General features: G+C 43.5%; 1 protein-coding gene across 5 annotated transcripts in view; it reads right to left on the minus strand.

Moving 5' to 3' along the window:
- FILIP1 (filamin A interacting protein 1) overlaps positions 1-26,501 on the minus strand; it is a 249,339-nt gene that overhangs the window by 45,835 nt on the left and 177,003 nt on the right. For all 5 annotated transcript variants that reach the window (XM_069598025.1, XM_069598022.1, XM_069598024.1 and 2 more), the window contains exons 3-4: positions 22,243-22,416; positions 13,631-13,809 (exon numbers count right to left, since the gene is read on the minus strand). In XM_069598025.1, the coding sequence (XP_069454126.1) occupies positions 13,631-13,809; positions 22,243-22,416 (353 nt within the window). The remainder of the gene's footprint in view (positions 1-13,630; positions 13,810-22,242; positions 22,417-26,501) is intronic.

The raw sequence follows: 26,501 nt of genomic DNA on the forward strand, positions 1-26,501 counted from the left end.
AAAATTTCCCATCTGCTCTAGTTCCTGAGAGCTTTCAGATTAACTGTGAAGATAGGCATGAGTTTTTATTTTCATACATATACTGTACCACTTACAATCAACTTTTTTACCTCAAAATTACAAGCTAAATCTGCATTAACTTTCAAAATAAGTGAATTTGTATCCAAACTTCATTTAATAACTGATAATAACTTCTCTGAAAAATACATGCATTTAAATCCCTCAGTTCGATAATTAGATATAACTCTTTAGATTAGCTTTATTTTTTTTTTCTCATTGTTCTATGCAGCTGTTGGGGAAAGAAAATAATTATTCCCCAAATTATTCTAGTAAATCAGTCCAAACTGGGCTTAAGCTTTTATTCTTTTCACTTAATAAAATGTGTTGTCATTTCTTTTTAATGTATTAATTTTTAAAATATACAAAGTTATAGAAAAATAGCTGTAAATGTATGACCTCCACAAAGTTACTATAGTAGTTTTTCTCCCAAAGGATACCTATAGTTACCACATATTTCACTTCTCATAAAATTTTATGTGGCTAAAAATCAAAATACTGCTTTTTTTTTTAAGAAAATCATTTTCCTGCTATATATTTTATTCTTCAAATATATATATTTTTTATTACATGGTATTTATCTATCCTTTGGAAACTTAAAAAATAAATGCTAAATCTTCCCTTGAGATGAACCACAGCTATTAAATTGATGGTTCTCCTGAGATGGTAGAAACCAAGTCAGGACAGAAAAAAATAACCTTAGTTACAATGAGCAAGTATCCTCATGTTTACAAATAAGTCACCTATCCTATACATTAAAATGACTATAATTTAGTAATTAGTAATTAGCCATTACTAAGAGACCCATTACTGAGACCCATTAATAAGAGCCATTACTAAGAGATCAGTTTTTTCCAAACTGATTTGGAATGCTATCTTTAACATATATTAAATTTTTATATGTACTATAGTCTATTTCCTAAAATATATCAGCTCCATTGATCTGTCCATTCATGTACCAATGCCACACTATTTCACTTACTGTGGTTTTAATATGGGGTTTTTTTTCTGGCAACTTTTTTCCTGGAAACTTTTCTTCTCTTTTTACTTTTCAATATCTGACTATTCTTGCTTGTGTATTTTTTTATATGAACTTTAGAATAACTTCACTAGTTCTCATGCTTAAAAAAACCCCAATGATATTTTTATTAGGACCACAGTAAATCTGTGGATTAATATATGGAGATGATAGCTTTGCAACGTTAGTTCTCCAGTCCTAGAATGATAAGCCTTTCTGTTGGTCTCAATATTTTTCATATCTCTAGGTAGCACTAACGGAGAAGGCGATGGCACCCCACTCCAGTGCTCTTGCCTGGAAAATCCCATGGACGGAGGAGCCTGGTGGGCTGCAGTCCATGAGGTCACTAAGAGTCCGACACGACTGAGCGACTTCACTTTCACTTTTCACTTTCATGCATTGGAGAAGGAAATGGCAATCCACTCCAGTGTTCTTGCCTGGAGAATCCCAGGGACGGGGGAGCCTGGTGGGCTGCCGTCTATGGGGTCGCACAGAGTCAGACACGACTGAAGCGATTTAGCAGCAGCAGCAGCAACAGGTAGCACTAAAACTTTTTCTGTATGTAGTTCTTTCACATTCTTAAGTTTATTCTTAAATAGTTAATATTTAATATAGTTCATACTATTTTGTCCTTTGGAAATATGAAAACTTGATAGTTGAATATTGACAATATGTAGCTTTATACTTTGCCACCTCATCTTTTTTTTTTTCTCTCAATTTTTATTTATTTGGCTGTACTGGTCTTTGTTGCTGTGTGTGGGCTGTTTCTAGTTGCTATGTGTGGGCCTTCTCTCTAGCTGTGGTGAATGTTCTCTTGTTGTGGAGCATGGGCTTTAGAGCACACAGGCTTGGTAGTTGGCTCGAGCTGGCTTCTCCAGTTGCAGCCTGAGGGCTCTTTAGTTGCACTGCACAGGTCTTAGTTACCCCGAGGTCTGTGGGATCTTGGTTCCCTGACCAGGGATTGATCTCATGTCCCCTGCATTGGAAGGTGGATTCTTAACCACTGGACCTCCAGGGAAGTCCCACTGCCTCATCTTATTGAATTCTCTCTTGGTAGTAGCTTTTCAGTTTTCCTATAATCTAAATACAAAACAGCAACCCCATGAGACAACAGTAGAGTCTACTTTTCTACTATTTTGCATTGTTCTCAAAATGTCTTAGTTTGAGAAAATGTAAATTGTGATTTAATGGAACTGTCATAGTTTTCTTCTGAGTGTGTTTGATACACTGTGTGTTCGAGTGAGTTTGTAAGCAGAAGAAATGACCACCCTTAGGCATTATACCCTATGCCTTGTGGAAAGGGCTTCGTATTCATTGTCTCATGACCATAAACAACTTTATGAGATAGATTATCCCCATTCTATAGATAAAGAATCAGAGAGGTTAGATGCTTGTCCAAGACTTATCTGACTGGTCTAGTAAGTGGCAGTCAGAATTTGAATCCAGGGCTCTCTGGCTCCCAAAGTAAAGCAGGTGACTTGAGAAAACAGCTTGTCCCTAGGTGGCAGATATTGAGGGGTTCTAGTACCACGTAGCTAGAGTAACCCAGGCAAGAAGTTAACTGTGATTGAAGAAGTTAAACTTAGCTCAGATGACCCTCTTAATTTCCCAAAACCTTCCTACGCCCACCCGTAGTACTCTGGTGCATGAGTGGTGCATGCTCAGTCACATCCGACTCTGCAACCCTGTGGACTGTAGTCTGCCAGGTTCCTCCATCCATGGAATTTTCCAGGCATGGATACTGGAGTAGGTTGCCATTTCCTCCTCCAGGGGATCTCCCCAACCCAGGCGTCGACCAGCATCTCCTTTTGGCAGCAGATTCTTTATCGCTGAGCACCTGGGAAGCCCCCAGTACTCTGGAACCAGCCACGTGCGTGTGGGTTAAGTTCTTTCAGTCGTGTCTGACTCTGCAACCCCATGGACTGTAGCCACAGGTTCCTCTGTCCATGGGATGCTCCAGGCCAGAATGCTGGAGTGGGTTGCCATGTCCTCCCCCAGGGGATCTTCCCGACCCAGGGATGGAACCCGAGTCTCTTGCGTCTCCTGTATTGGCAGGTGGGTTCTTTACCACTAGTGCTGTCTGGGGACCAGCCACGATACTACTTCTTTCTCCTTAGTACACAGGCACACAGAGGGATAATTACTAATGAACAGTGTGCTAACTGCAGGCCTTGAACTCATGTGTGCAAGAAATGCGATTATCTTCATATTTCTGTGTCTCTTTATTTCTGTTATGAGCTCCCATTCCATTTTATCTTTTTTTTTTTTTAAGTAAAACAGCAGTTCTTTCCTCCTTTATCTCCAAAGCAGGACCAGGCTGAGCCCCTGAGAAATCACGTCTGTGGATTCACTGAAGGATGGGTAGGTCAAGGCGGGGTGTCTGGCTGGAGCAGACACAAGCACGTGAGTCGCCGAGGCCCAGCACCCAGCTTCCTGTCTCAGGCCCCCTTCTGCCAGCAGCTGCTCCCGCTGTCCCAGGCCCAGCTGCCTCGCCCGCTGCCATCTTACACTGACCAGCTGCTGCCACCACCGCAGCCTCTGCCCCATCCTACTTCATCTTAGTTAATTCTGGGTAAACTCAGAGGTTTTCCTTTGCAAATCTAAAGACCCCTCGGTCAATCAGTGTCCCCTTCAGGACTCCATTTCTGGAGCTGGGGCTGGGTTCTGGGGCCATCGGGGATGAGGGAGAGGTCACGGAGGCATCATCCTTCCACGCTGGCATTCTCTGAGATGCACACTGTGGTCTCTGGCCTCAGTTATCCTCCTGCTCAAACTGCCAATCCAAATGGGTCACAGTTCTGTTCTCACATCCGGCCCTGAATCAGCTATTCCCATGGCCTTTCGGGGACACAGGGGGAAAAAAGTCTGGATATCCCTTTAGGGTGGCAGGATACTGAAGCTATGCCATGCTCTCTCCAACTAGACTCATCAAATACCAAGTTTTATTCTCTTTCTCTTGAGTTATTGGAGAATCGCAAGTTTTGCCATGCCCTTTGCTATTTGCTCCCTGAAATTCATGTATTGAAGGCATACCCCCAGTGTGACTGTGTTTGTAGATACAACTTTATAAAGGTAATTAAGGTTAAATGAAGTCGTAAGGGTAGGGTACTAATCCAACAGAACTGGAGGACCTCTGATAAGACCTCTCTCCACGTCCACACGCAGAGAAAAGACTGTGAGAACACAGCGAGAAGGGGGACGTCTGCAGGTCAGGAAGTGGGGCCTCACCAGACCCCGGCAGTTCTGGCAGCCTGATCTTGAACTTCCAGCATCCAGAACTGTGAGAAAATAAACTTCTATTTAAGCCACACAGCCCAAGCAGGCTGAGACACTCTTGGACTCTACCTAGTGATGGCTCCATTCTCAAACTCTTCACACCCATATATCTGGGGTTTATATTCCTCTCCACTTTTCCACCCCCAACCCCACACCCCAAGTAAACTCAGAACAGAGCCTCTTCTTTCGCACTGTCTTTTCCCGGGACACTGACTTCTCTTGCTGTCTTGCTCTTCTCTTAAGAGAAGCAGCTTATCTAAACGGGAAAGGAGGAATGACAAAAATTGAATCAACTTGATTATATATTCTATCTCAAGCTACACCTATGTACTTGCTTCTGGAATCCAGGAGGCAAGCTATTGACTTCCCTCCTCCAGCTGTGACCACTTTCCCTAGAGGCGATAATTTCTTTTGGCTGGCTGCTCAAATGAGGACCAGGTCACAGGGTGACAGAAGAAATCAGGTTAAAAAAATCCAATTATTATCACACTGCAGTAAATTCTTATAATGGGGTTGGCAAATGAAAAGCTGTAACAATATTGAAATTGAATGACAGTCTTTTGAAGTAGTAAGGGACAGAGTCACCCAGGGAATTCTGGGAAAGAATACCCCCGAATGAGTTAATGCAGAAACCTGTCTCCACAGCCACTCAGGCCCTGGGAGAAGTGGAAGATTGTGCACCTGCAGAGCACACACCCGCAGCGGCAGTAACTTGAGAGCACTCACTTGTGACCCAGTGCTTGGCACCTGGTCAGAGAGAGGCGTCTACTGAAACCCAGTCCTGTGAGGGAGGTATTCCTTATTCTTCGAATTTCTGTCTCTGCTGAGTTTTTCCTTGGCTTCTGTTGTCTTTCTTTCTTTCTGTTTCATATGCTCCAAGAGAGTGTCTCAATGAGCTAGTTCATCACCATCAACAGAACACACTATTCAGCAGGATTCTCCTGGCATGCTTCCTCTGAGGCCCTAGCCTCCCTAATGTCTAGGTTATCAAGGTTCAAACCAGCTGCATTAGAGACTCAATAGCCAACAGGTGAGTTTTGTTCACTGCACATTGTTTTATAAATTTGAGTGAACAGTGACTCAGAAGATTTTACTCGAATCAGAGTTCTTCCTTTTCCTGAAAAATCTGAATTGGAGACCCTGAGCCAGGGTCAGCTGGACTGAGCTGGATGGTGACTTCTCCTGGTAGTCAGAGCTGGCTCTCTGCATCCCGGGAATCCCTCCATGTATGCAGTGTGTGCTAAACAGCTGGACCTGTGCCCTTCAGCTATTTCCCTGGCACCTAAGGCATCTGAGTGTGTGACCTCTGTGATTTCTGTCCAGACAGCTGTCCACTTCCGGGCTAACTGGGTGTGACCAGCATTGACAAAGTCATTCAACAGAAGGAAAAAAAGTTCTGTGAAAGAAGCTGCCTCTGTTTCTCTCAGAAGAGGCCCCTTCAGTGGCTCAGGTATTTAGAGTTTCCAGAGCTGTCTGGCAACTTCCTGAAATCAAAAGAGAACAATTTGGTGATTGATTCTGGTCCAGAGAGACTCTGATGAGCTGGCCACCCTTTATCGCTCACATTCAAACTACAGATACATTCCCTATTCTCACGTTTCCTAGGACTTTCCTTTAATAAAGTGTATCAAATAACAGGACTGATGTATTCTTACATGCTAAAATCTTAGGCAGTAAAATACGTTTCTTGCCTGTTGTCTCTCAAGCCCTCCCTTTCAATATGTTTCCTTTCTCCTGGCCAATTTTCTTCAGTTATTATCCTGCCCTTTAGATTAGTATCAGAGTCCCTCTTGGTTCAAGTTCTGTTGCTGTTGTTGTAAAAGTTCAAATATGCTGAATCTAAATTAACTAAAATTTTTGGTTAGCCAGGTTAAACCCTCATATCTGGAAAACATTTTCCACCATCCTATCCACAGTAAAATGCAGCCATAATTGACATTTGGATTTGAATCTAATCTAATAGGCCCTGAGGTTGTAACATACAGAATTACTCAGGGTGCAGCACTATAAGATCCTGAATCATCAAATACGACTTAATTGGATCTTGTGATATATTCAACATTTTCATAAAAAAGTAAAATATATTTGAGAAATATTTTCCAAAACAGAAAAAGTAAATTAATTCATATCATAACCTTTGATTAGTTAGGAAATTACATTGATCAGATAATCAATCTTCCCTGGCATATCTGTTCAAAGTTTTATTACTAAAACTGAAGAATCTTAGATCAGAGGCTGTTAATTCAATGAGAACGAGAACTCTACAAAGCTTGGAAAACAATTGCATCCACTGAAGGCTTGGCATTTTTGTAGAGCTGGGATCTGGTGAAATGAACCTCAAGGGCATTTTTAGTGGGCTTATTCATATTTCATCCATGGAGTGCCCAGGTCAGGATGAGTAGCAGGCTCCTAGTTCCAAGTGCTAATAGTAGATAGGTTAATGACTGGGGTCTTTTCAGAGGACCAACTCCTTTTCCATCTTGCAACTTTGGGAAGTTATCTGAGTCACTGATTGACTGGTCCCTTTAAGTAAGACACATCACTTCCTTTACACAGTTCCCACTTACCCCTCAACACAAATGCCCTAGCTGTGCGAAGTCTAAACCACCTCAACCTCCATCATTCCAATCACATTTTCCACTAGGATTTGCATATCACAAGAGTAAGAGGAATTGGAAGGTGGAGTTTGGTCCTGCCATTGTTTCAGAAGGTGAACTGTCAAACCGTGATTGAGTCTCTGAATTCTAATTCCTCTCCTTTCTTAGAAGCTGTCTATTCCTAGTAATTTTCTTAGTCAGTAGGATATTGATGCTGCTGCTAAGTCGCTTCAGTCGCATCCGACTCTGTGCGACCCCATAGACGGCAGCCCACCAGGCTTTCCCGTCCCTGGGATTCTCCAGGCAAGAACACTGGAGTGGGTTGCCATTTCCTTCTCCAATGCATGAAAGTGAAATGTGAAAAGTGAAAGTGAAGTCGCTCAGTCGTTTCCGACTCTTAGTGATCCCATGGACTACAGCCTACCAGGCTCCTCCATCCATGGGATTTTCCAGGCAAGAGTACTGGAGTGGTAGGTGGCATATCTCATGACAAGTTAAAGTCTATGAATTTGAATCCTGAACCCACAGACAGAATGGATGTGCCATCTAAGGAATCAACATTTTAAGGTATCTTTCCTTCCTCTAAACATTGGAGAAATGAGGTGTTCATTTGGGAAGTGGAAAAGGTTTCTTTTGTTGTTGTCAGTTTTTACTGTAAGAAATTCAGTTCAAACATTGATTCTTCCAATTAACTGTTGGCAAGTGACCTTGGTGGAAGGAATTTAGTCTGCTTTCCCATCTTCTAGGGATAGTCACTACACTTCATACAGTTTTAAAAGACATTTATCTATTTTTAATTCGTTATTTTGGCTGCCCTGGGTCTTCTTTGCTGTGTGCCAGCTCTCTCTAGTTTCAGAGAGTGGGGGCTACTCCCGGCTGTGGTCAGGGGCTTCTCACTTCGGTGGCTTCCCTTGTTGTGGAGCATGGGTTCTAGAGCAGTGGCTCAGCCGTAGTTGTGGGGCACAGGCTTAGGTGACCCATAACATGTAGAATCTTTCCGGACCAGGGATTGAAACCACATTGGCAGGCAGATTTTTTTTTTTTTAACCACAGGACCACCAGGGAAGTCCCTTCATACAGTTTTATAAGGATTAAACAAGACGTGTGTGTGTCCAGTGTATCAGGGGTGTCAATGACAGCTAACCCACTAATGAGCAGCATAAAGCCTCAGGCTAAGCACAGACAGGAAGGCTCTGCTGTTTCCTGCCAATACCTCCCACCTATCGATTACTGTCTGTGTGATCAAACTTGATGGTTTACATATCAGCAGCGATACTTTTCTACAAAGTGCTACCAAGGAGAAAAGTCCATTTTATTGTGATAGAGATAAGACAGCTAAATCGGAGAAACTTAAGGGAAATATGCCAGGGAACCAGATGTGCATCTTCTATAATGCGGGCCAAGAATACCTCCTAGGATCCCAGGCCACTAGAGCGACTTCACAAACCTGCTCTGGTCATTCCTGGACACAGGCGAGAGCAATGGTGTAGCCTGTCCCCGCTTGCCAGGCCGAAAGGAACACCATCAGAACACGGCTTGAAAATTTCCCCTTTATCAGGCCCCTGCTCCTGCATGCACTAGTGAAGAGATTTCTCTTGAGATGCTGGTTTATAGTTTTTATAAAAAATCAAACCTATACTTGGAAGGCTTGCTGCAATACTACATGATGATGTAATTATTTATATAGGCCCAGTTGAGCCTATAGAATCCAAAAGCTTTCAAATTTATAACTCTGGTTAAAGATTTAAGACAGCCCTCCTCACGTAATTTATACACACAAACATGTACATACATCCCCCTCAAATATTTCTGTAAGTTCCAAACTACTTTTTGATGTAACTGTATTCTCTGTATTCTGACATTCTTGAGCCCTAGAGCAGTGCATGATTAAAATTACCAGTTTTTCAGTTCATACAGAGAATAAAGTTATAAACTCAGAGGGTGATCTCATGTGCTCAGAATTATGTCTTGTAAGGTCAAGCTGACTCAAAATATGGAGAATATAACAGTTAAAATGGTCTTTATCTAATCTTAATGCAACGAAGGATACTTTCATGTACATTGTAAATAGTGCTAGCTAAGCGAGTGCATTTTTTATGCTATTTTCACTTTTTGATTTGGGAATATAATTATTCCCAACTTGGGAATATAATTATTCCCAATTTGGGAATATAATTATTCCCAACTTGGGAATATAACTGCAACTATTTGTAAAAATAAACGTGAAGTAAATGATGGTAGTAGATTATGATCAGTCTTCTGATTTAGAGTAAGGGAAGCCCAGGGAAATACATTGGCCATGTTAGGCACTTAGTCTGTGAAATTTTTATATAGGATGAATTTAACAACTTCTGAAAAGTGAAAAATAGCTTCTGCTTCCTTAGTTTTTACACTTTCAGGGTCCCGGTCAGTGGTCACAGCAATGGGGTAGCTTGGAGGGGTGCTTTATTTACCTGCGCTATAACCGGCGTCAGTCTCCCATCAGAATGCACCAGAAGTGGAGTGTGCTACTCAAACTCTGCTCCAAAACAAGTCCCCAGGCTGCTCCTTCCAACAGATGCTGTTCCAAAGCTTCTCCTATCTTGACAGTCTAAAGTCACCACTGGTCCTAAAATATCTGCTTATATCCTCCTGATAACCATAATTCTGCCTTTTATTAATAAGATTCTGTGTCATAGTTTGGACATAAGAGCTTGGAGGCGGGGAGCCTACACATACAAAGAAACCATAAAACAAGCCATTCTGCACAAGGGACTCATTCGTACAACAGTGCTGGCCCAGTGGCCTGCTCTGTGGTCTCAGTTGAGCCACGTCGTTTATCCTGGGCCCCAGTTACTCAACCTGTAGAATGAGAGACTTGGAAGGACTGACCTCAGAAGGCTTTTGCAATGCTCATTAAGCCAAAGCTTTTTTTTTTTTTTTAACCAAGGATTTCTCTGAATCTTGATTGCTACTGATCCTATCTGCCTGCTGCTGCTGCTGCTGCTGCTAAGTCACTTCAGTCGTGTCTGACTCTGTGTGACCCCATAGACGGCAGCCCACCAGGCTCCCCCGTCCCTGGGATTCTCCAGGCAAGAACGCTGGAGTGGGTTGCCATTTCCTTCTTCAATGCATGAAAGTGAAAAGTGAAAGTGAAGTCGCTCAGTCATGTCTGACTCTTCGAGACCCCATGGACTGCAGCCTACCAGGCTCCTCTGTCCACAGGATTTTCCAGGCAAGAATACTAGAGTGGGGTGCCATTGCCTTCTCCGCTATCTGCCTGGGTCCCTTTTTATTATTTTTAACCATTTTCCAAAGGATGTGAGAAACACAGAGTCAGTTCAGTTGCTCAGTCTTGTCTGACGCTTTGCAACCCCATGGGCTGCAGCACACCAGGCCTCCCTGTCCATCACCAACTCCCGGAGTTTATTCAGACTCATGTCCATTGAGTTGGTGACGCCATCCAACCATCTCATCCTCTGCCATTCCCTACTCCTCCTGCCTTCAGTCTTTCCCAGCATCAGGGGCGTTTCAAATGAGGGACAAGCACAGACAATGGAGCCTAGGTGCCGCGCATATCTGGCGAGTCCCCTGGCTTTGCACCCCCTCCTCTGGCCACCACCTAATCAGAAAGCTGTCTAGATGGAGGCAGCCTGCAGATCCGCACCTGCCGTAGAAGCTGGGTGATTCTAAGGAGCAAACCACCTGGGCTTATCTCAAGTCTCACTTTTTTCCTTCTCCGACTCATGCTCACAGGAAAAACAAAGGGAAATGTTTCTGAAGGAAAGTTCTTGGCTCTCTTTCTCTCTTCTCTTTTTTCCCCTCACAAAAGGGACTTTTCTGGACAAAGAGGGAAGGAAGAGCAAAACAAAAAAGCAAATGAAGTACTCGAAATAGTCTATGCCAGGACTCCCACTCAGGCTCGGAAAAGCCAGCTCTCCGTCAGCTGTAGTCCAGGTGCGGCAGCCACTTGGGGCGCTGGGGCCTCCCTGAGTCACGGCCCAGGGCCTGCGGGGGACAGGCCCCTGGTGACATTGCCCACAGGAAAGCAAGCCCCAGGTCAGCAAACTGCCAGCCCCCATAAGCAGATCTAATTATGATCGCTTACTTCAAAGAAGGATTTAACCCCAAGCAGATTTAGTAGGGCTGCTTCCAAAGGGCAGCAGGATTCCCAGGCCTGACCTTTGAGAAAATCCTAAAGGCTTCACTGCTCCAGGAATTCAGCAAAGCCAGTCACTGTGGCTGCTTCAGAACACAGAGAAATGCAGAGAATGCCACCTTAAGCTATCACAGTCCTCCTAGTGAGGGTGTCTAATTTAGCATAATGAGTGTCTGGTAAGCGTGGACCCACAGCATGTGCGCTGGCAATCAGTCGGGGGGTGGCCTGGACAGGAACACTGACAGGAAAATATATAAAGCACTGAAGTGTAACCTGTTGAGTCAAAAATACTATTTCAAAGCCATAGAGTAGTTGGATAGGCATGTACTTTTGGCGACATATCCCAGTAGTGGTCATCAGTGTATTACTATGAAAAACAGCTTGAGGCATATAATTTTTAAATGCAATTTTGATTTTTAAAACCTTCTACACAGCACTTTTGGAGGAGGAAATGGCAATCCACTCCAGTATTCTTGCCTGAAGAATCCCATGGACAGAGGAGCTTGGGGGGCTACAGTCCATAGCGTCACAAAGAGTCAGACCCGACTGAAGCGAAGGCAAGCACACACACGACACTTTGCTCATGAGAGATCATTGTGTACTTGCTCTAGTAAAATTAAACAACTCCAATGGAGGGATGGGAAATTGGAATTGTTAGTCTCTAATTGGTCAACATGAAGTTAGAAAATAAATACACTTGGGACAAGCTCATTGTATAATGACTATAAAAGTATTTTGTGAACTATAAAGCTCTCCATCAACTGTTATTATTTCCATGATTCTCATAATACACAAAAATTAGGAAAAGAAAGAAAAAGAAACAACTAGGTAAGTACAGTCTCTCCATCCACATGCTTCATTTGTATCAACCACTGTAGGTGAATTCACCTCAGGCATTTAGCTTAGGTGGGAAATTGCAGAAAAAAGCAGACATACCTGATTCTAGACCAAATGGTTTACAAACAGATCGAAAAATAACTCACACAACTGTTCTCTAAAATTATGATTTCAGATCTTTAAAAGAAATATCAAATAAGTTGCTATTATTAGCTGACCACAGTCCAATACAAGATACCTAGATATACGTGATTTTAAAACAACATTAAAATCTTGTTTTCACTACTTATACTTGAGGTTGGAAAGTTCATAGAAGTTGAGGAGGTAGAGTTTATTCTGGTTGGTTTCCCCAAAATATCAAATTAGACCATCTATTTATCCAAACAAGAAGTTGCTAAACTTGAGCCTCTAGGAACAGCAGACAGGCTTAAAGAAACGGGGTGTGTGTGTGTGTATGCGCAGGCGCACGCATGCGTGCGCCAGGTTCCTCTGTCCATGGGATTTTCCAGGCGAGAATGGAGCGGGTGGCAGTTTATTCCTCCACTGGGGATGGAATCTGCATCCCCTGTGTCTCCTGCACTGGAAAGCTGACTTTTTACCAGCTACACCGTAAGAAGAGGGTATTACACGTACTACTTCAGCCATTGCTCCCTCATCCATTTCTCCTCCCTCAAGGGATGTGCCAAGTCCAATAATGAGTAAACATAACCAGTAACTTCCAAAAATTTTAACACAAACCTATTCTGTTTCAGGCTTTTAATTACTCTGTTATCAGAATAACTTTTTCTACAAATAAACTAATATGGGAAGATCAGATCTCCTTTTTGTAACTAAACAGACACAGCAAAGCTGGGACCGGTGAAGCTCTTTCCACATGGCTCTTACTTGCAAGCCCTAAACACAGACGCGGACACGGTTGGTAACTCAAAGCATCACGATTCAATGTTATTGGTTCAAAGATTGTGGAATTCACAGATGTTACCATTCAGCTGAAGGAAGGAAAAGGAAAAGAATAAGCTAAAAAGAAGATGCTGAAAAAGCTGGATAGTATCAAAGCCTTTCTATTTGAAGTTTCTGCTTCAAGTGTGGCAATCCCTGCTCTAGGAAAACTACCTACATATTTGATGTCTGTGGGGTTGCAGAGTCGGACACGACTAAGCAACTAACACACATACACTGAATTTTTCACCGAGTTTTAAGAGATACGCAACCCTGAGAAAGTTAAACAGGTAATTCCAGTTAAGTAATTTATAACAACCAAATAGTAAGATTTTCCATAACCGTGTTAAGAATGGATAGGATTCATTTTATTAATAAATGGTTAAATTTTTAAATTTGTTTAAAGTAATTTGTTTCTCCAAAGAAGTGGATTTTAATCCCAAAGAGGAAAAATAGATTATTCCTAACAAACGGCAATTAGTAAAGAGGCTTTTCAAACGGAGGTGCTTCGTTGATCAAGTTAAAATGGAAGCTCCCTGAACATGGCTTTCTGGCTTTTCACATCAGTGTGTTGTCATACTTGGATGAACCCTCAACATGGTCACATTAATAGTTCCAGGCGAAGTCTGTCTCACTCTCTGCAAACCATTCAGAAGTTAGGAATTAGGCCCCACGCAAACGTCTCCGGAGTCACTGGATGGAAACCTGAGCCCTGGAGGGAAGGGGGCAGGAAGAGAGCACGGCCGCCCGACGCGCATGCGCAGTTACCTCTCCCGCTCCTGCTCCAGCAGGTTGGTGAAGTCGTCGCTCTTGTTCATGTAGTCCGTGTGCTTGTGCTTCTCGTTCTCCAACTCGTACACCGTGCGCCTGTGACACTTCTCAGCCAGAAGCAGCTGCTCGAGCATGCGCCGGTAGGTTTCCTTCTGCTTTTCCTCGAGTCTGTCCAGCTGAGTAAGCCAACATGGGGAAGGGCTTAATATTTTATTTCATTTACATACGACTCTGAATAAATAATCATTTGTCTCTTGATTTATCAGGGCCTCCCTGGTGGCTCAGATGGTGAAGAATCCGCCTGCAGTGCGGGAGCCCTGGGTCGATCCCTGGGTCGGGAAGATCCCCTGGAGGAGGGCATGACAACCCGCTCCATTATTCTTGCCTGGAGAATCCCATGGACAGAAGAGTCTGGTGGGCTGCAGTCCATGGGTTCGCAAAGAGTGGGACATGACTGAGCAACTAAGCACAGTGATTTATTACCTGAAGGGGAGGGCATGGGGTCTGCTATTCTCTGCGTTCCCCCCTATTCCATCATATTCTCTGGGTCAGCTGACTATGAACTAGCGGTGGTAAAGCTGTAGTAACTTCTGGCCTTTTATCTTTTTTCTATGAACCTGTGTGTGGTTCCTAAACAGACTCACCGTTTTGATGAGACAGCACAAAGCCCTGTACTCAGAAATAAAGAGAAGAGCATCCCACCTAATCTCACAAAAATAAAGAGCTCGGCAGGCACATGTACCAAATTCCTCCCCTGGTAGAATGAAATTATCATCATTGCAACCATTTTTTTTTTTTAAAGGCCTGTAGTTAAGTGAATTTCTAGGAAAAGTATGTGAAGGACCCACAATCCTCTCCTTTGAAGAGATACTAAATATAGGGAGAGTCTCAGAATTTGTGGAGAGCACATATCTCAAACTAAGAGATCTTAAAAAATATTATTACAGAGCTTTTTGTGCCTGTATCTCTGGCCAGGCTATAAGATCTCTAAGGGACCATGGCTTGATCATCTTTTTAGTTCCTGGTGCTTAACACAGAGCTTGGGACAACGTAAATGTTCAGTAAATGTTTGTTGAATAGGACCCAATCTTACAGTACTGATAGTTCCCCATCCTACTCTCCTCTCCAAACCCTGGTGCAGGAGTTCACAACCCTCAGCACTAGTGACGTTTCTGGGCAATTAATTCTTATTTCCTGTGCATTGGAGGATGCTCAGCGTCATCCCTGGCCTGTGACCTCTAGATGCTGGTACTAAAACCTGCAGTTGTGACAAAGCTATCCACAAACATTGTCAGATGTCACCTGAAGGGAAAGTCCCCATGCCCCCCCCCCCGCCACCCCAACCCCGCTGTTGAGAATCACTGCTCTGGGTGAATCAGACATATTTAGGATCCATTCTCTTTTTTTAGCTGCACTGGATCTTTGTTGCTGAGGGCAGCCTTTCCCTAATTGTGGAAAGCAGGGGCTACTCTCTAGTTGTGGTGCTTGAGCTTCTCATTTTAGTGGCCTCTCTTGTTGGCGAGCATGGGCTCTAGAGCATGGGCCCAGTACTTGTGGCACACTGGCTTAGGTGCCCTGCCACATGTGGTATCCCCCCGGACCAGGGATCGAACCTGTGACCCCTACATTGGCAGATGGATTCTTAACTGCTGGATCACCAGGGAAGTCCTAGGACCCGTTCTTAATCCCACAGCCGACTCTGTAAGACTCGGTGGAGTAGCTCCGTGGGGGTCAGCTCCAGAGCTATTCCTTGGATGTTCCATGTTTGCCCTTCAGTCATAAGGAGGATCTGAGGTTTCCTCCACAATTGTATATATCCCTTCATTGTGAATGAATCATTTATAGGGCCCAAAGTAAAAGAGATATCACCCCCACAATCCTCAGTGCCTTCTGATTAGACCTCCACCCCCCTTGCCTAAGAGCACGTGACCAACAGACTGGTGAAACCCAGGCTACCTGGTGGCCTGTCAGGCCTGAGATCATCCGGGAGGCTAATTGTACTTTTATGCATTCTGATAATGGGACAGTCTGTACAAGAGACTTTCTCACTGAGGCAGCTCCTATTACAAAATATTCTCCACAAGCACTCTGCATCTCTCCACAAGTGTGATTTTTACCACATGCTATAGAATTTGTCAAGCATTGCTGGAACATCATCAGAAATGTAGAAGGAGCAACTCTTTCCCCTTTTTGATCCTTCTGACTTCATGAAGCTGAAACTCCAATACTTTGGACACCTGATGAGAAGAGCCAACTTATTGGAAAAGACTCTGATGCTGGGAAAGATTGAGGGCAAGGAGGATAAAGTGGCAACAGAGGATGAGATGGTTGGATGGCATCATCGACTCGATAGACATGAGTTTGAGCAAACTCCAGGAGTTAGTGAAATACAGGGAAGCCTGCTGTGCTGCAAGTCCATGGGGTCACAAAGAGTGACCTGCTGAGACCAAGTGGCTGAACAACTGAACAACAACTCTGTTGTAAAGTAAGGCCTTCCCTCCTTTTGAGATTATTTGGAAGAACAGCTTCTGCCTGTTTCTTGATGCCCTGACCCACTCCTCCGTAATGAAGGAAGGGTGGCATCTTTGAAGGTTGTATTTGGGACAGGGAGCTGGGCATTAGAAGTCCAGCCTTTTCATTTCTCAGTTTTGACCCTGTCTACATAAAATGCTACTCTGTGCTCTGAGGATTCAAACTCTCCCTCACGGCTCCCTCCAAAGTTTAGGAGAGAAGCTAACAGGAACCTGGTGGTGGTGATCTGTCTATTTATGTCAATACTAAAGCTAATCTTTCAAGTCACATGTCAGACTCCTGCAGTTATTCCTCCATCCTTTCAAAAGAGGAGAAGATGGGGGCGTTGTTAATTGGATGGTTGACGGAAATATCCAGAGAGAGACACAGTGTCGGGGCATCTAGAGAAAACACAGCGTATGCTGATATTAATTGCTCTGGGGCAGCCTAGGCGGGACCGCTCAGCCCTAGCTTAAATATGTTCTGTCCCTGTGGGCCTTTGGCTGTTCTGTTCTCAGCAGCTACCGTGCTGGGGCTAGGCCCCTAAGTGGCTGGTGTCAGGGGCCATGTTCACCTCACCTGCATCAGCATTGCTTGACCTCAGTACTGACTGCATAATCAGGAAGACGGTCTTTTTGTCCCTGAATGCCTATGGAAGGATGCTGAGACGCTGATGTGTACACTGCATTTTCCACCCAGAACTGCACACCCAGATTTTAAACTGCAAAGCTAGTACATTCCTCTTTGGCAACAAAGCATTGGCATGTGAGGATTTAGCTTTCAGTTTTAAATTCTGGATGTAAGAACTGACATGCCTAGCGATAGAGCAGCCGTGCCAGACCCTGTGACTCGTTACTTTGTTTGGAACGGCACGGAGCTCCTAGGAGAGAGCTGAGGTGGACTAACCTCCTGTATCTGTGTGGCTTGTCCTGAGACTCTGAAGAGGGGCCCCCATACCCTTGGGGGTGTGTGGCTTGTCCTGTGTGGCTTGTCCTACCGCCTCCCATAACTGTGAGCTCTGTAGATTCATTAATTATGTACACTGTGTCCCATGGCTTTTGGTTTTCAGGCTCCAAACGGTGGCTCAACCACAGAGGAATGAGAGTTCTTATTACTGAATAGTGAAAGTGAAACGGGCACCGATTCCTTTGGAAATGTAGCTTCCACTTGGATGGAGGTGGAAGGAAAATTGAATGAGATCATCATAGCACCAAAAGTCAAGATTTACTGAGAAAAGAGTGTACCTGAATCAAGTTGGTGGAGAAGAAGTTCAGAGACTTGAGATGGGGAGAAATTTCAGTGTGTTTCAGATGAAAGAATCACGATTTAGGAACTGATTTTTAGTCTGTTATCAACATAGGGCTAAGGGGAAGACTATTAAGGAATTTAGGAAGCAAGAAATCTACTTGAAAGGAAATGGGAGGTCCTAAAAGACCAAAGTGTATTTACACAGAAGGAAAATGGATCTAAATGCTCTGAAAGATAAGGCTATAGAAAAGGAGATATTTTAGTCTTTGTTGAATCACAGTGGGTGACAGAAGGAGAAGAGGCTGGAGCGCCTAGAGAGCAGAGCAACATGACACCCGCCTTCACCAAGAACAGAGGGAGTCAGGATCCAGGAGACATCTGAGGAGCATGCTGTAAAACTGCGGAGGTTCTTCATGAGATCACACTGGGCCCCTCTCTTGCAGACTGCAACAGCTATTCCAACTGGTTGCATAACATGTAGACAGACTTAAGAATTAAAACTTGAAAAGATCAGGGTAGGATATTTGAAACAATCTGGGGAGAGTCCCAGGGTGTCAGCTATCACAGATGCGCTCTGAGTGAACACGCACAAGAAACTTAAAGATGTAGATTTTGAGGGAAAGATGAGAGAAGTGAAAGGGGAGTGGGGCAGGACAGCAGCAGGTGTGTCCAAGCACGGGTGTGTTGCAGAAAAACTCCTTAGCGGGGATCATCCAACTCAAGAAAGTAAACGTAGATAAGATCTGTGTTAAACAAGGGTTCCTCTTGGCAGACTCATTACTCCTTGGTTTTGCTTCTCTCATGGAGGGTGACCACACGATGCACAATGTGGAAGGTAATATACAGAAAACAAATGTCTGGGTCTGAAAGCATAGGGTGTGTGTGTGTGTGTGTGTGTATGTGTGTGTGTGTGTGTGCGCGCACGCGCGCACTCAGTTGCTCAGTCGTGTCTGACTCTTTTGCAACTCCTTTGACTGTAGCCTGTCAGTCTCCTCTGTCCATGGAATTTTCCAGACAAGAATGCTGAACTGCATTGCCATCTTCTATGCCAGGGGATCTTCCTGACCCAGGGAATGGACCCACGTCTCTTGAATCTCCTGCCTTGGCAGATGGATTCTTTACCACTAGCACCACCTGGGAAGCCTGAAACCATAGGCTAAGTAGAGGCAAAAAAAAAGAAAAAGGAAAAAACTGTACAGTCCCTAAAACAGTGATGGAGGAAGAGGGGGACCATTTGAAAAACTACTCAAGATGTTGAAGACGACAATAACAGTAAAACTCAGCTGAGCCTTCCTACTGGAGAAAAGTTGTGACAAAAGGGAATTCTTTTGTTGCCTTGAGTAGGACACGTTACTTAAGAATTAGAAAGTTCAAACACGAGAGAAGGGAAGTTCTGAGGAATGGTCACCTGGGTAAGGTATGGTTCCCACTCGGCACCAAGACAGGCAGGTTTCAGAAAGTCACCTGGGAGAAGGGGTGCTACCGCCTGAAATAAGGGGGCAGTAAGAAAAACCACTGGTATGAGATGGGTTGCCTAGTTCTGGGCATTGTGAATGAAAAAAGCAAATGATTTTAGAGATTTTAAACATGCAGGTGGGAAGACCTAGGCATGTAGGATGTCACCACTCAAACATCCCTAAACTTTGAAAAAAGAGAGATGTGTTTCAAGTGTCACTGAGGGCAAGGATAGTACACGCAATCAGATTCCTCCGCCCCACCCAAGGTTCGCCATGCCCCACAGTTATTAAGCTCTTGGTGGTGGCAGACTCCATCTGACGGGGACAGCTGCCCCCATGCTGACTGGCATCCTGTCGGAGCTAAAGATTTCCTCTATCCACACTCCCTTCCGCAGACATCCCTGAAATCTCTGCTTCAGTCTTGGTGAAACTAACATGAGTCCGCGTTATGCTGAGTCCTAAGGTCAAGGAATATCTTTCCTCTTGAGATAAATTGACCTTGGAGCTGCGGCTTTTCTTGCATTTTTAATAATTTATGAATGTGAGATTGATACTATGGTAACTGCATGTGTCCTAATAATCTTTAGCCTCTTTGAATAAACAGAATAGAGGACTTCATCTTTGAAAGATCTTTGAAAATGCCTCAGATTAAAATCTCTCTGGCTAAGGCTAAGCAGAATAAGAATTTGGGAAGGAAAGAAACCGAAAGCTTAATTTCTTTGAAATTTTGCTTAAGAATTAAGAATTTTGATATTTTATAATGTAATGTACAAGGGAGTTCTGGGGGATTTACTATTCTCTGTTTAATTTCTCCCCAGATACCTGGCAAGGAGGGGATCTACCATAGTGGGTTCACTGCTCAGCCTTTGTGGGTTCTGTTGGATGACCTAGTTGGGCCTAATTTGGTATGGAAAGTAGAATGAGCAGTGGGTTTTGGCTTGAGGTACAGCATGACTTCTGGGCTTCCCAGGTGGCCCTCGCCGTAAAGAACCCACCTGCTAATGCAGGAGACATAAGAGACACGGGTTCGATCCCTGGATCGGGAAGGTCCCTTTGAGGAGGGCATGGCAGCCCTCTCCAATATTCTTGCCTGGAGAATCCCATGGACAGAGGAACATGATGGGTTACAGTCCATAGGATCACGAAGAGTCTGACAGGACTGAATTATCACAGATGCACGCAAATATAGCATGACTTCTAGGAACAAGAGCTAGGCTATCTGCTCATAGTCCCAGGAGGTGATGGAACAGTGACATATGAGATTCTTGCATCATGAACTTGGAAGCAACTCCCTTGCTCCTGAGTAGCAGGAACTTGATTATAAAGCCCAAAGGGTTAATAAACCAAAAATCTATAAATGGTAGAAGGGAATCTTTTCTCCTTGCAGCATCCTCTTTCTCTCATTTTTGCCAGTGTTGGGAAAAGTAGCTTCTGTTTTTCCCTCTTCCTCGTCATTCATTCCTCCCCAGGGAAGAACAATGCTTCAGACTGTTGAGGGGGGAAGGAACCAAGAAGAATCATTATGTGGGCGGAAGGCAGTGATTCTGGGTGTGCGTGCTCTGAAGACCTATCTCTCCCCTTAGGGGTCATTCTGAGCTCTAACTTGGGAGAAAAGAATTAAGATGCCCAAATGATGCTCTTTAACCAAGCCAAGTTCTTCAATCCAGGTGGTTATAATGCCATTATAAAATTGATCCTTTCCCCTATGTCTTTTATTCCTCACATCCCTCCAAGTTGGGAACTGATAAAGACTGTGAGCAATTATCACCCTCAGCTCCCAGCAAATACTGATATTTGTTGAGTAGCTGGTATGTTCCAGAAACTATGTTAAAAGTTTTCCAGTCATTGCTTCATTTAGTCCTCGCAAGTCTATGAGATGTACACGTGACAGAGAACCCCAAAGCTAAAAGAGCTGAAGTGACCTGCCCAAGCCACAGGCAGCTAATCACTGTGGATAATCTCAGATGTGAAATTGGATCCAGCCAGTAGACTCTATCCTATCATAATATGCACACGTGCTAAGTCGCTTCAGGCGTGTCTGACTCTGTGACCTTATGAACTATATAGCCTGCCAGGCTCCTCTGTCCATGGGATTCTCCAGGCAAGAATATGGAGTGGGTTGCCATGCCCTCCTCCAGGGGATCTTCCCGACCCAGGGATCGAACACACATCTCTTATGTCTCCTGCATTGGCAGGTGGGTTCTTTACATCTAGCCCCACCTGGGAAGCCCATCCTATCATATAATTATCTCTTATTGTTTACAGAAAAGAGAGAACGGAGCTCCAGTTCATTCTTGTTGCAGAAATTGTAAAATTGCGGAGCCATCAATCTGTTGTGACTACTTTCTAAAGCAGATCTTTCTGAGATCTTTCAAACTGAGTTGCTGCAAAGGCTTGTCTTAAGTTAAATTACAACAGCTTGCTTCATATGTTAATTTCTGTGTTCATTATTCATTTGTAATGGTAATTTCACATCTATGATTTTTTTACATGAATTCCAAAGGCCAGTTTGGCTAGATCCATCAACTTGTTCCTTGATTCTGCATCCAAATCCAACGTTGATGTGAGAGTATTTTTAACATGTACTATTATGAGTAATTAACAGCAATAGTTCCTAATACAATCCTGTATAAAAATGATTAAATACTGTCCTATTAGATTCCCTGCTCTAAACCTTCCATTGGGATTTTGCCTCAACTTTTATGTTTTAGCCACTCACATGAGACCATTTAAATTATGACCAAGTCTTTTATAAGATATAAAAACCAAGTGGCTTTATAACCATAAATATCAATAATAAAATCAATTAAGTTTTAGGCTACCAGTTTGATAATAATCTGAAAATGCAATGCTAAAACCCATAAGCACTTCAAATTTTTACACATATCACCTGTTAGAGAAATAAAAGAATAAAAAACTGAAGAGCAGGTAACTGTCATAACCACACGAGAAATATATTTTGGGCTTTAAGTATATTTAAGAAAATACTTCTACAATTCTTATCAGTGAACTGTATCCACAACAATTCATGGATTATTAAATTATACTTTAATTCTAGATTGGAAGTGAAAGTGTTAGTCACTCAGTCTGTCTGACTCTTTGTGACCCCATGGACTATAACCCACCAGACTCCTCTGTCCATGGGATTCTCCAGGCAAGAATACTGGAGTGGGTTGCCATTCCCTTCTGCAGGGGATCTTCCTGACCCAGGGATCAAACCCAGGTATCCTGCATTGCAGGCAGATTCTTTACCATCTTAGCCACCAGGGAATAGGGCATTTTTAAAAGAAATGTTTGCCTTTGAAAGGAAATGTTGAAGTGTGTCAAATGGAAGGATGCGGAGACCTCCCTTTGAGGGTCCCTGCTCGGGGACTTGTCGGGGTAAGTTTTTACCTCTGAGATGGGTTTCTCATACACATCTTCTCCTATGGACTTCTCTTGGGCCAGGATGGCGTCTCGGTGCAGGACCCGGAGCACTTTCTCTGGCTCCGCAGACCCGTAATGAGCCTCCAGAACCTCCGGCTTAGTTTTCTCCGTCTTCAGCATGTGGATCACATCTTCCCTGGCCTGTGATGGAAAGCACAGCAAGGTCAGACGGTTGACAACATGTATCCTTTGCCGGGCTCACAAAATCAACACGGAGTTTATTGAATACATCCCATGTCTCGTCACGGTTATTGGCAAATCCACTGGGTGCTTTTTGTTCTTTTTTTTTTTTTTTACCGAAAGCAGATTGGCAAGCAGATACTCTGCTTCAGGTTGCTAGGAAGCAGGCAAGCAGAGAAAAGGGTTTGTGCTAATATTAACTACATAAAAATTGCTGTAAGTAGCAATGATTCTGAGAAGGGGCAGGGCTGCTCCTGGGGGTACTTAGCCCATTTCAGTGCTCATGAGGTCAACGACGATGTAAAGTTTTCTATTTATGCCCTCAATGTAGTACTCAAATCTGGCTTAAAATAAAACCCTGTTCTCTCCCCTTCTGGTTCTTACTCCATGTGTAATTAACAAAAACAACCTTTATTAGCAGTTTCCTGTTTCCCATCAAGTGATTCATCTTGCACAGTAACACATGGTTGGCAGCTCACATGATGCTGGGTGGGGCTTCTCAATTTAATGTATTCCCACTTGAAGGTGAAAAAAAAATTTTTTTTATAATACCAAAAGCATTTTGTATTGGGGTATCGGGGAAGATCCCCTGGAGAAGGAAATAGCAACCCACTCCAGTACTCTTGCCTGGAGAACCCCATGGAGGGAGGAGCCTGGTAGGCTACATTCCATGGGGTCGCAAAGAATCGGACACAACTGAGCGACTTCACTTCACTCACATAGTCGATTAACAATGTTGTAGTTTCAGGTGAATAGCAAAGAGACTCAGCCATACATAAACATGTATATGTAATTTAACTCCTGTGATATCCAGACTGCCAGTCAGAGGAGTCAGGTTGGTGGAATCGGAGTTGTTCTTTTGTTTTTTTAGCAAAATTTTAGAGTCTTGTTGACGCTCTTGAGAAAACCACATGATTATAGGCTTTCAGTCCTGTTGACTATGGTCCGCATCACATAATACAAAAATATCTGAATATATTTCCTACTGATGAGGACTAATGAACTTTGTAGCTATGATGGAACTGACATTTACTAAATGTACTCCCATTTGGTCGTATACCTGACTTCATCCTTGCTGCTGCTAAGTCGCTTCAGTCGTGTCTGACTCTGTGCTACCCCATAGACGGCAGCCCACCAGGCTCTGCCGTCCCTGGGATTCTCCAGACAAGAACACTGGAGTGGGTTGCCATTTCCTTCTCCAATGCATGAAAGTGAAAAGTGAAAGTGAAGTCGCTCAGTCGTGTCCGACTCCTAGCGACCCCATGGACTGCAGCCCACCAGGCTCCTCCACCCATGGGATTTTCCAGGCAAGAGTTCTGGAGTGGGGTGCCATTGCCTTCTCCCACGGAGGAGCCTGGTGGGCTACAATCCCTGGGGTCGCAAAGAATCAGACAAAGATTAGGCTGAGCGACTAAGAATTCAACACCTGTGTGGTGTGAGGCCAGAAGACTGGACAGAATAGACGCTGGACTGTGGTACAACCCCTGCTCACCGTCCAGAAAGCTCGGAAGCTATCCCAGCTTGTACCAAAGAACAAACTGGAAGCAACAGAATTTCAGTCTGTGACAGTGGCGGAGATTTTTTTTAGCCTGTGTTATGCTAATGGTGGGTTTTAAATCATAAACCTGGCTCATTATCACAGCATTGTAAAGAAAGGAGCTAACTCTTATCTATGAGTGAGGACCCCTAGTATAAAGTTTGTCTTTCATGAGATTTCTTGCTTTTATGGCTTTTTTGTAGTCTCTGAATTCATCTAATTCCAAATGGCCAAAGATGAATTTATTACAGAAACGTCAGTGGACTGGAATTTGCAGATTTTCCCCATATTGTTTCTGCCACATATACATGTGCTCTTTAAAGACAAAAATGGAAAATATTAATTTTGAAGAAAACAGTGGTTTGGGATTAGTGAGAAAGTGTAAGTCAGAAAATAGTTTAATGGAAAGGCAATGTGTTTCCGTGCAGGGCAAAAGGACAAAGCACAGACACAGCGTCAGGCTAGCTATACAGAGTTTGTTGCAAATTAGAAAGAGGTGCCTGCTTCTTCCAGGAGTCACAGCTCTGAGTCAGGGTGCAGCCTGCCTAGCGTGCAAAGTGTACTCCTACCAGGTCCCTTGCCAGGCACCCCTGTACAAGGCCCAGCTCCACATCTGTGTATGGTGATCTTGTCCTGAAGGAGTCCAAGGTACGTCCATTGTTATCAGACAGTGTAAACAAAGAGCTTTACAACTGTAAATAGGTAGCTATTTTAGTTTAAAAGTTTAAGCTGTCTGGTTCAAAAATATGTAAATATTATCGGTATGTTTCTTTTTAACCAAATCTTTTGAATTCTCTTAGAAGAAAACACCCATTTCTTCTCTCCCTAAAAAATGTGCTTATGCTTGAACTGTATTGATTGTGATACACTACATATACCACACAGTTCATTCTGAGTTCAATTACCATAGACACCGATTACCAAAGGAAAAGAGGTTATGGTTATGTAACACTGTGCATTATATATTTAGAATCATATTATTCAGCAGGAACTAAAAGCGTTTTAATTGATATAATAATAATCATGGAAGGAATATACATGTTGCCTATAAATCACTGCTATTTAAAATGGTTTAATATGGTAAATCAGTCATTCATAATTCACTGATTAAACCGTGGTATCTGTTTCATCAGTGAAATAATGAAGATGTGATCACAATAAATATTTTTTATTACTTTAAAGATGATTCAGTAATTGAATCATGATTCAATTAAGTAAAACCACTTTACATCTCTGCTTTGAGAGTCTTGTTAATTTTTGTAGAAAGGAATGGAATTCAAAGTGTAAGGAAGTTCCTGTTGTTGAACAGGACTGTTTTCACATGGAAGTTTTACCACAAGCAAGCAGTTAAAGTCTTAGGGTTCTGGGAAGCTGTTAAATAAACCACTGTATTTAAAGATGTAAAACAACCCAGAGGGAGAAATACTTTGAAGAGGGTTTAAGAAAGGAGAGAGAAGGAGATCAGAGGAAGAAGAGACAATGAAAATATTTAGTTGACTTAGCCATGATGATGGAGAAAGAATAGAAGATTAGGGTACAGAAACAGGCACAGAGGGACCCATCCTTTCTTCCATCCTACACGGTCACCCTTCCTGCCAAGAGAGGCATACAGAGTCCAAGAACAAAGATGTCCTTGCTGAATTGAAACCACACTCCAGGGAACAAGGGGTTGTCTCAACTGGCTGCATAAAGAGCTGATCCAAAACATTTGAGGGCAGCAGAGAGCCGCTCTGCAAAGCCCAAGGCCAGCAGGTGAATGTGTGATTCATTCATAAAGAGAAGGGTGGGTCTCTGGACTTTAGGGCTTCCTCAGTGGCTTAGCCATAAAGAATCCACCTGCAAGTCAGGAGCTGCAGGAGGAATGAGTTCAATCCCTGGGTCAGAAAGATCCCTGGAGAACAGCATGGTAACCCACTCCAGTATTCTTGCCTGGAGAATCCCATGGACAGAGGAGCCTGGTGAGTCCATTGGGTCGCAAAGAATTGGACATGACTGAAGCGGCTTAGCGTGCACACACGCTGTGGACTTTGCTGTCAAAGTAGGGAGGGAGGCAACAAAATAAGACACAGGAGAGGTGGAGCCCACACAGGTGACATAGTTCAAAAGAGGGCTGAATCCAGTCATGCCTTCAATAAATATTTGTGCACATTCAGTATTGGAGATATAATTGCATTCTGAGGCATTGAAGTCTAGAGGGAAACCACAAAAACAGTAGAAAGGCATTTACATTATAACATGGTAAGACTTAGGATGGAGGAGATATCAGAGACTAAGAACTTCAGAAGAATCTTTATGACTTGAATCTGAGCTGAGAGGAGGCTTCCTGGAGAAAGTGACATGAAATCTCACATGAGTACTTCAGCTGGAGAAAGAGGGGTGGAGCTAAGGTAAGACTTCTTGGCCAAGGGAAGCCTGTAGGCAAAGGTCAAACTGAATAGATTTAGATGCCTGTGCTGGGGCCACAGGAGGCTAGGGTGATAAAAGGGACAACTCATGAAAAGCCTGTAAA

The sequence above is a fragment of the Ovis canadensis genome, chromosome 8 (genome assembly GCF_042477335.2).
Source record: "Ovis canadensis isolate MfBH-ARS-UI-01 breed Bighorn chromosome 8, ARS-UI_OviCan_v2, whole genome shotgun sequence".
In the NCBI taxonomy this organism is placed as follows: domain Eukaryota; kingdom Metazoa; phylum Chordata; class Mammalia; order Artiodactyla; family Bovidae; genus Ovis; species Ovis canadensis.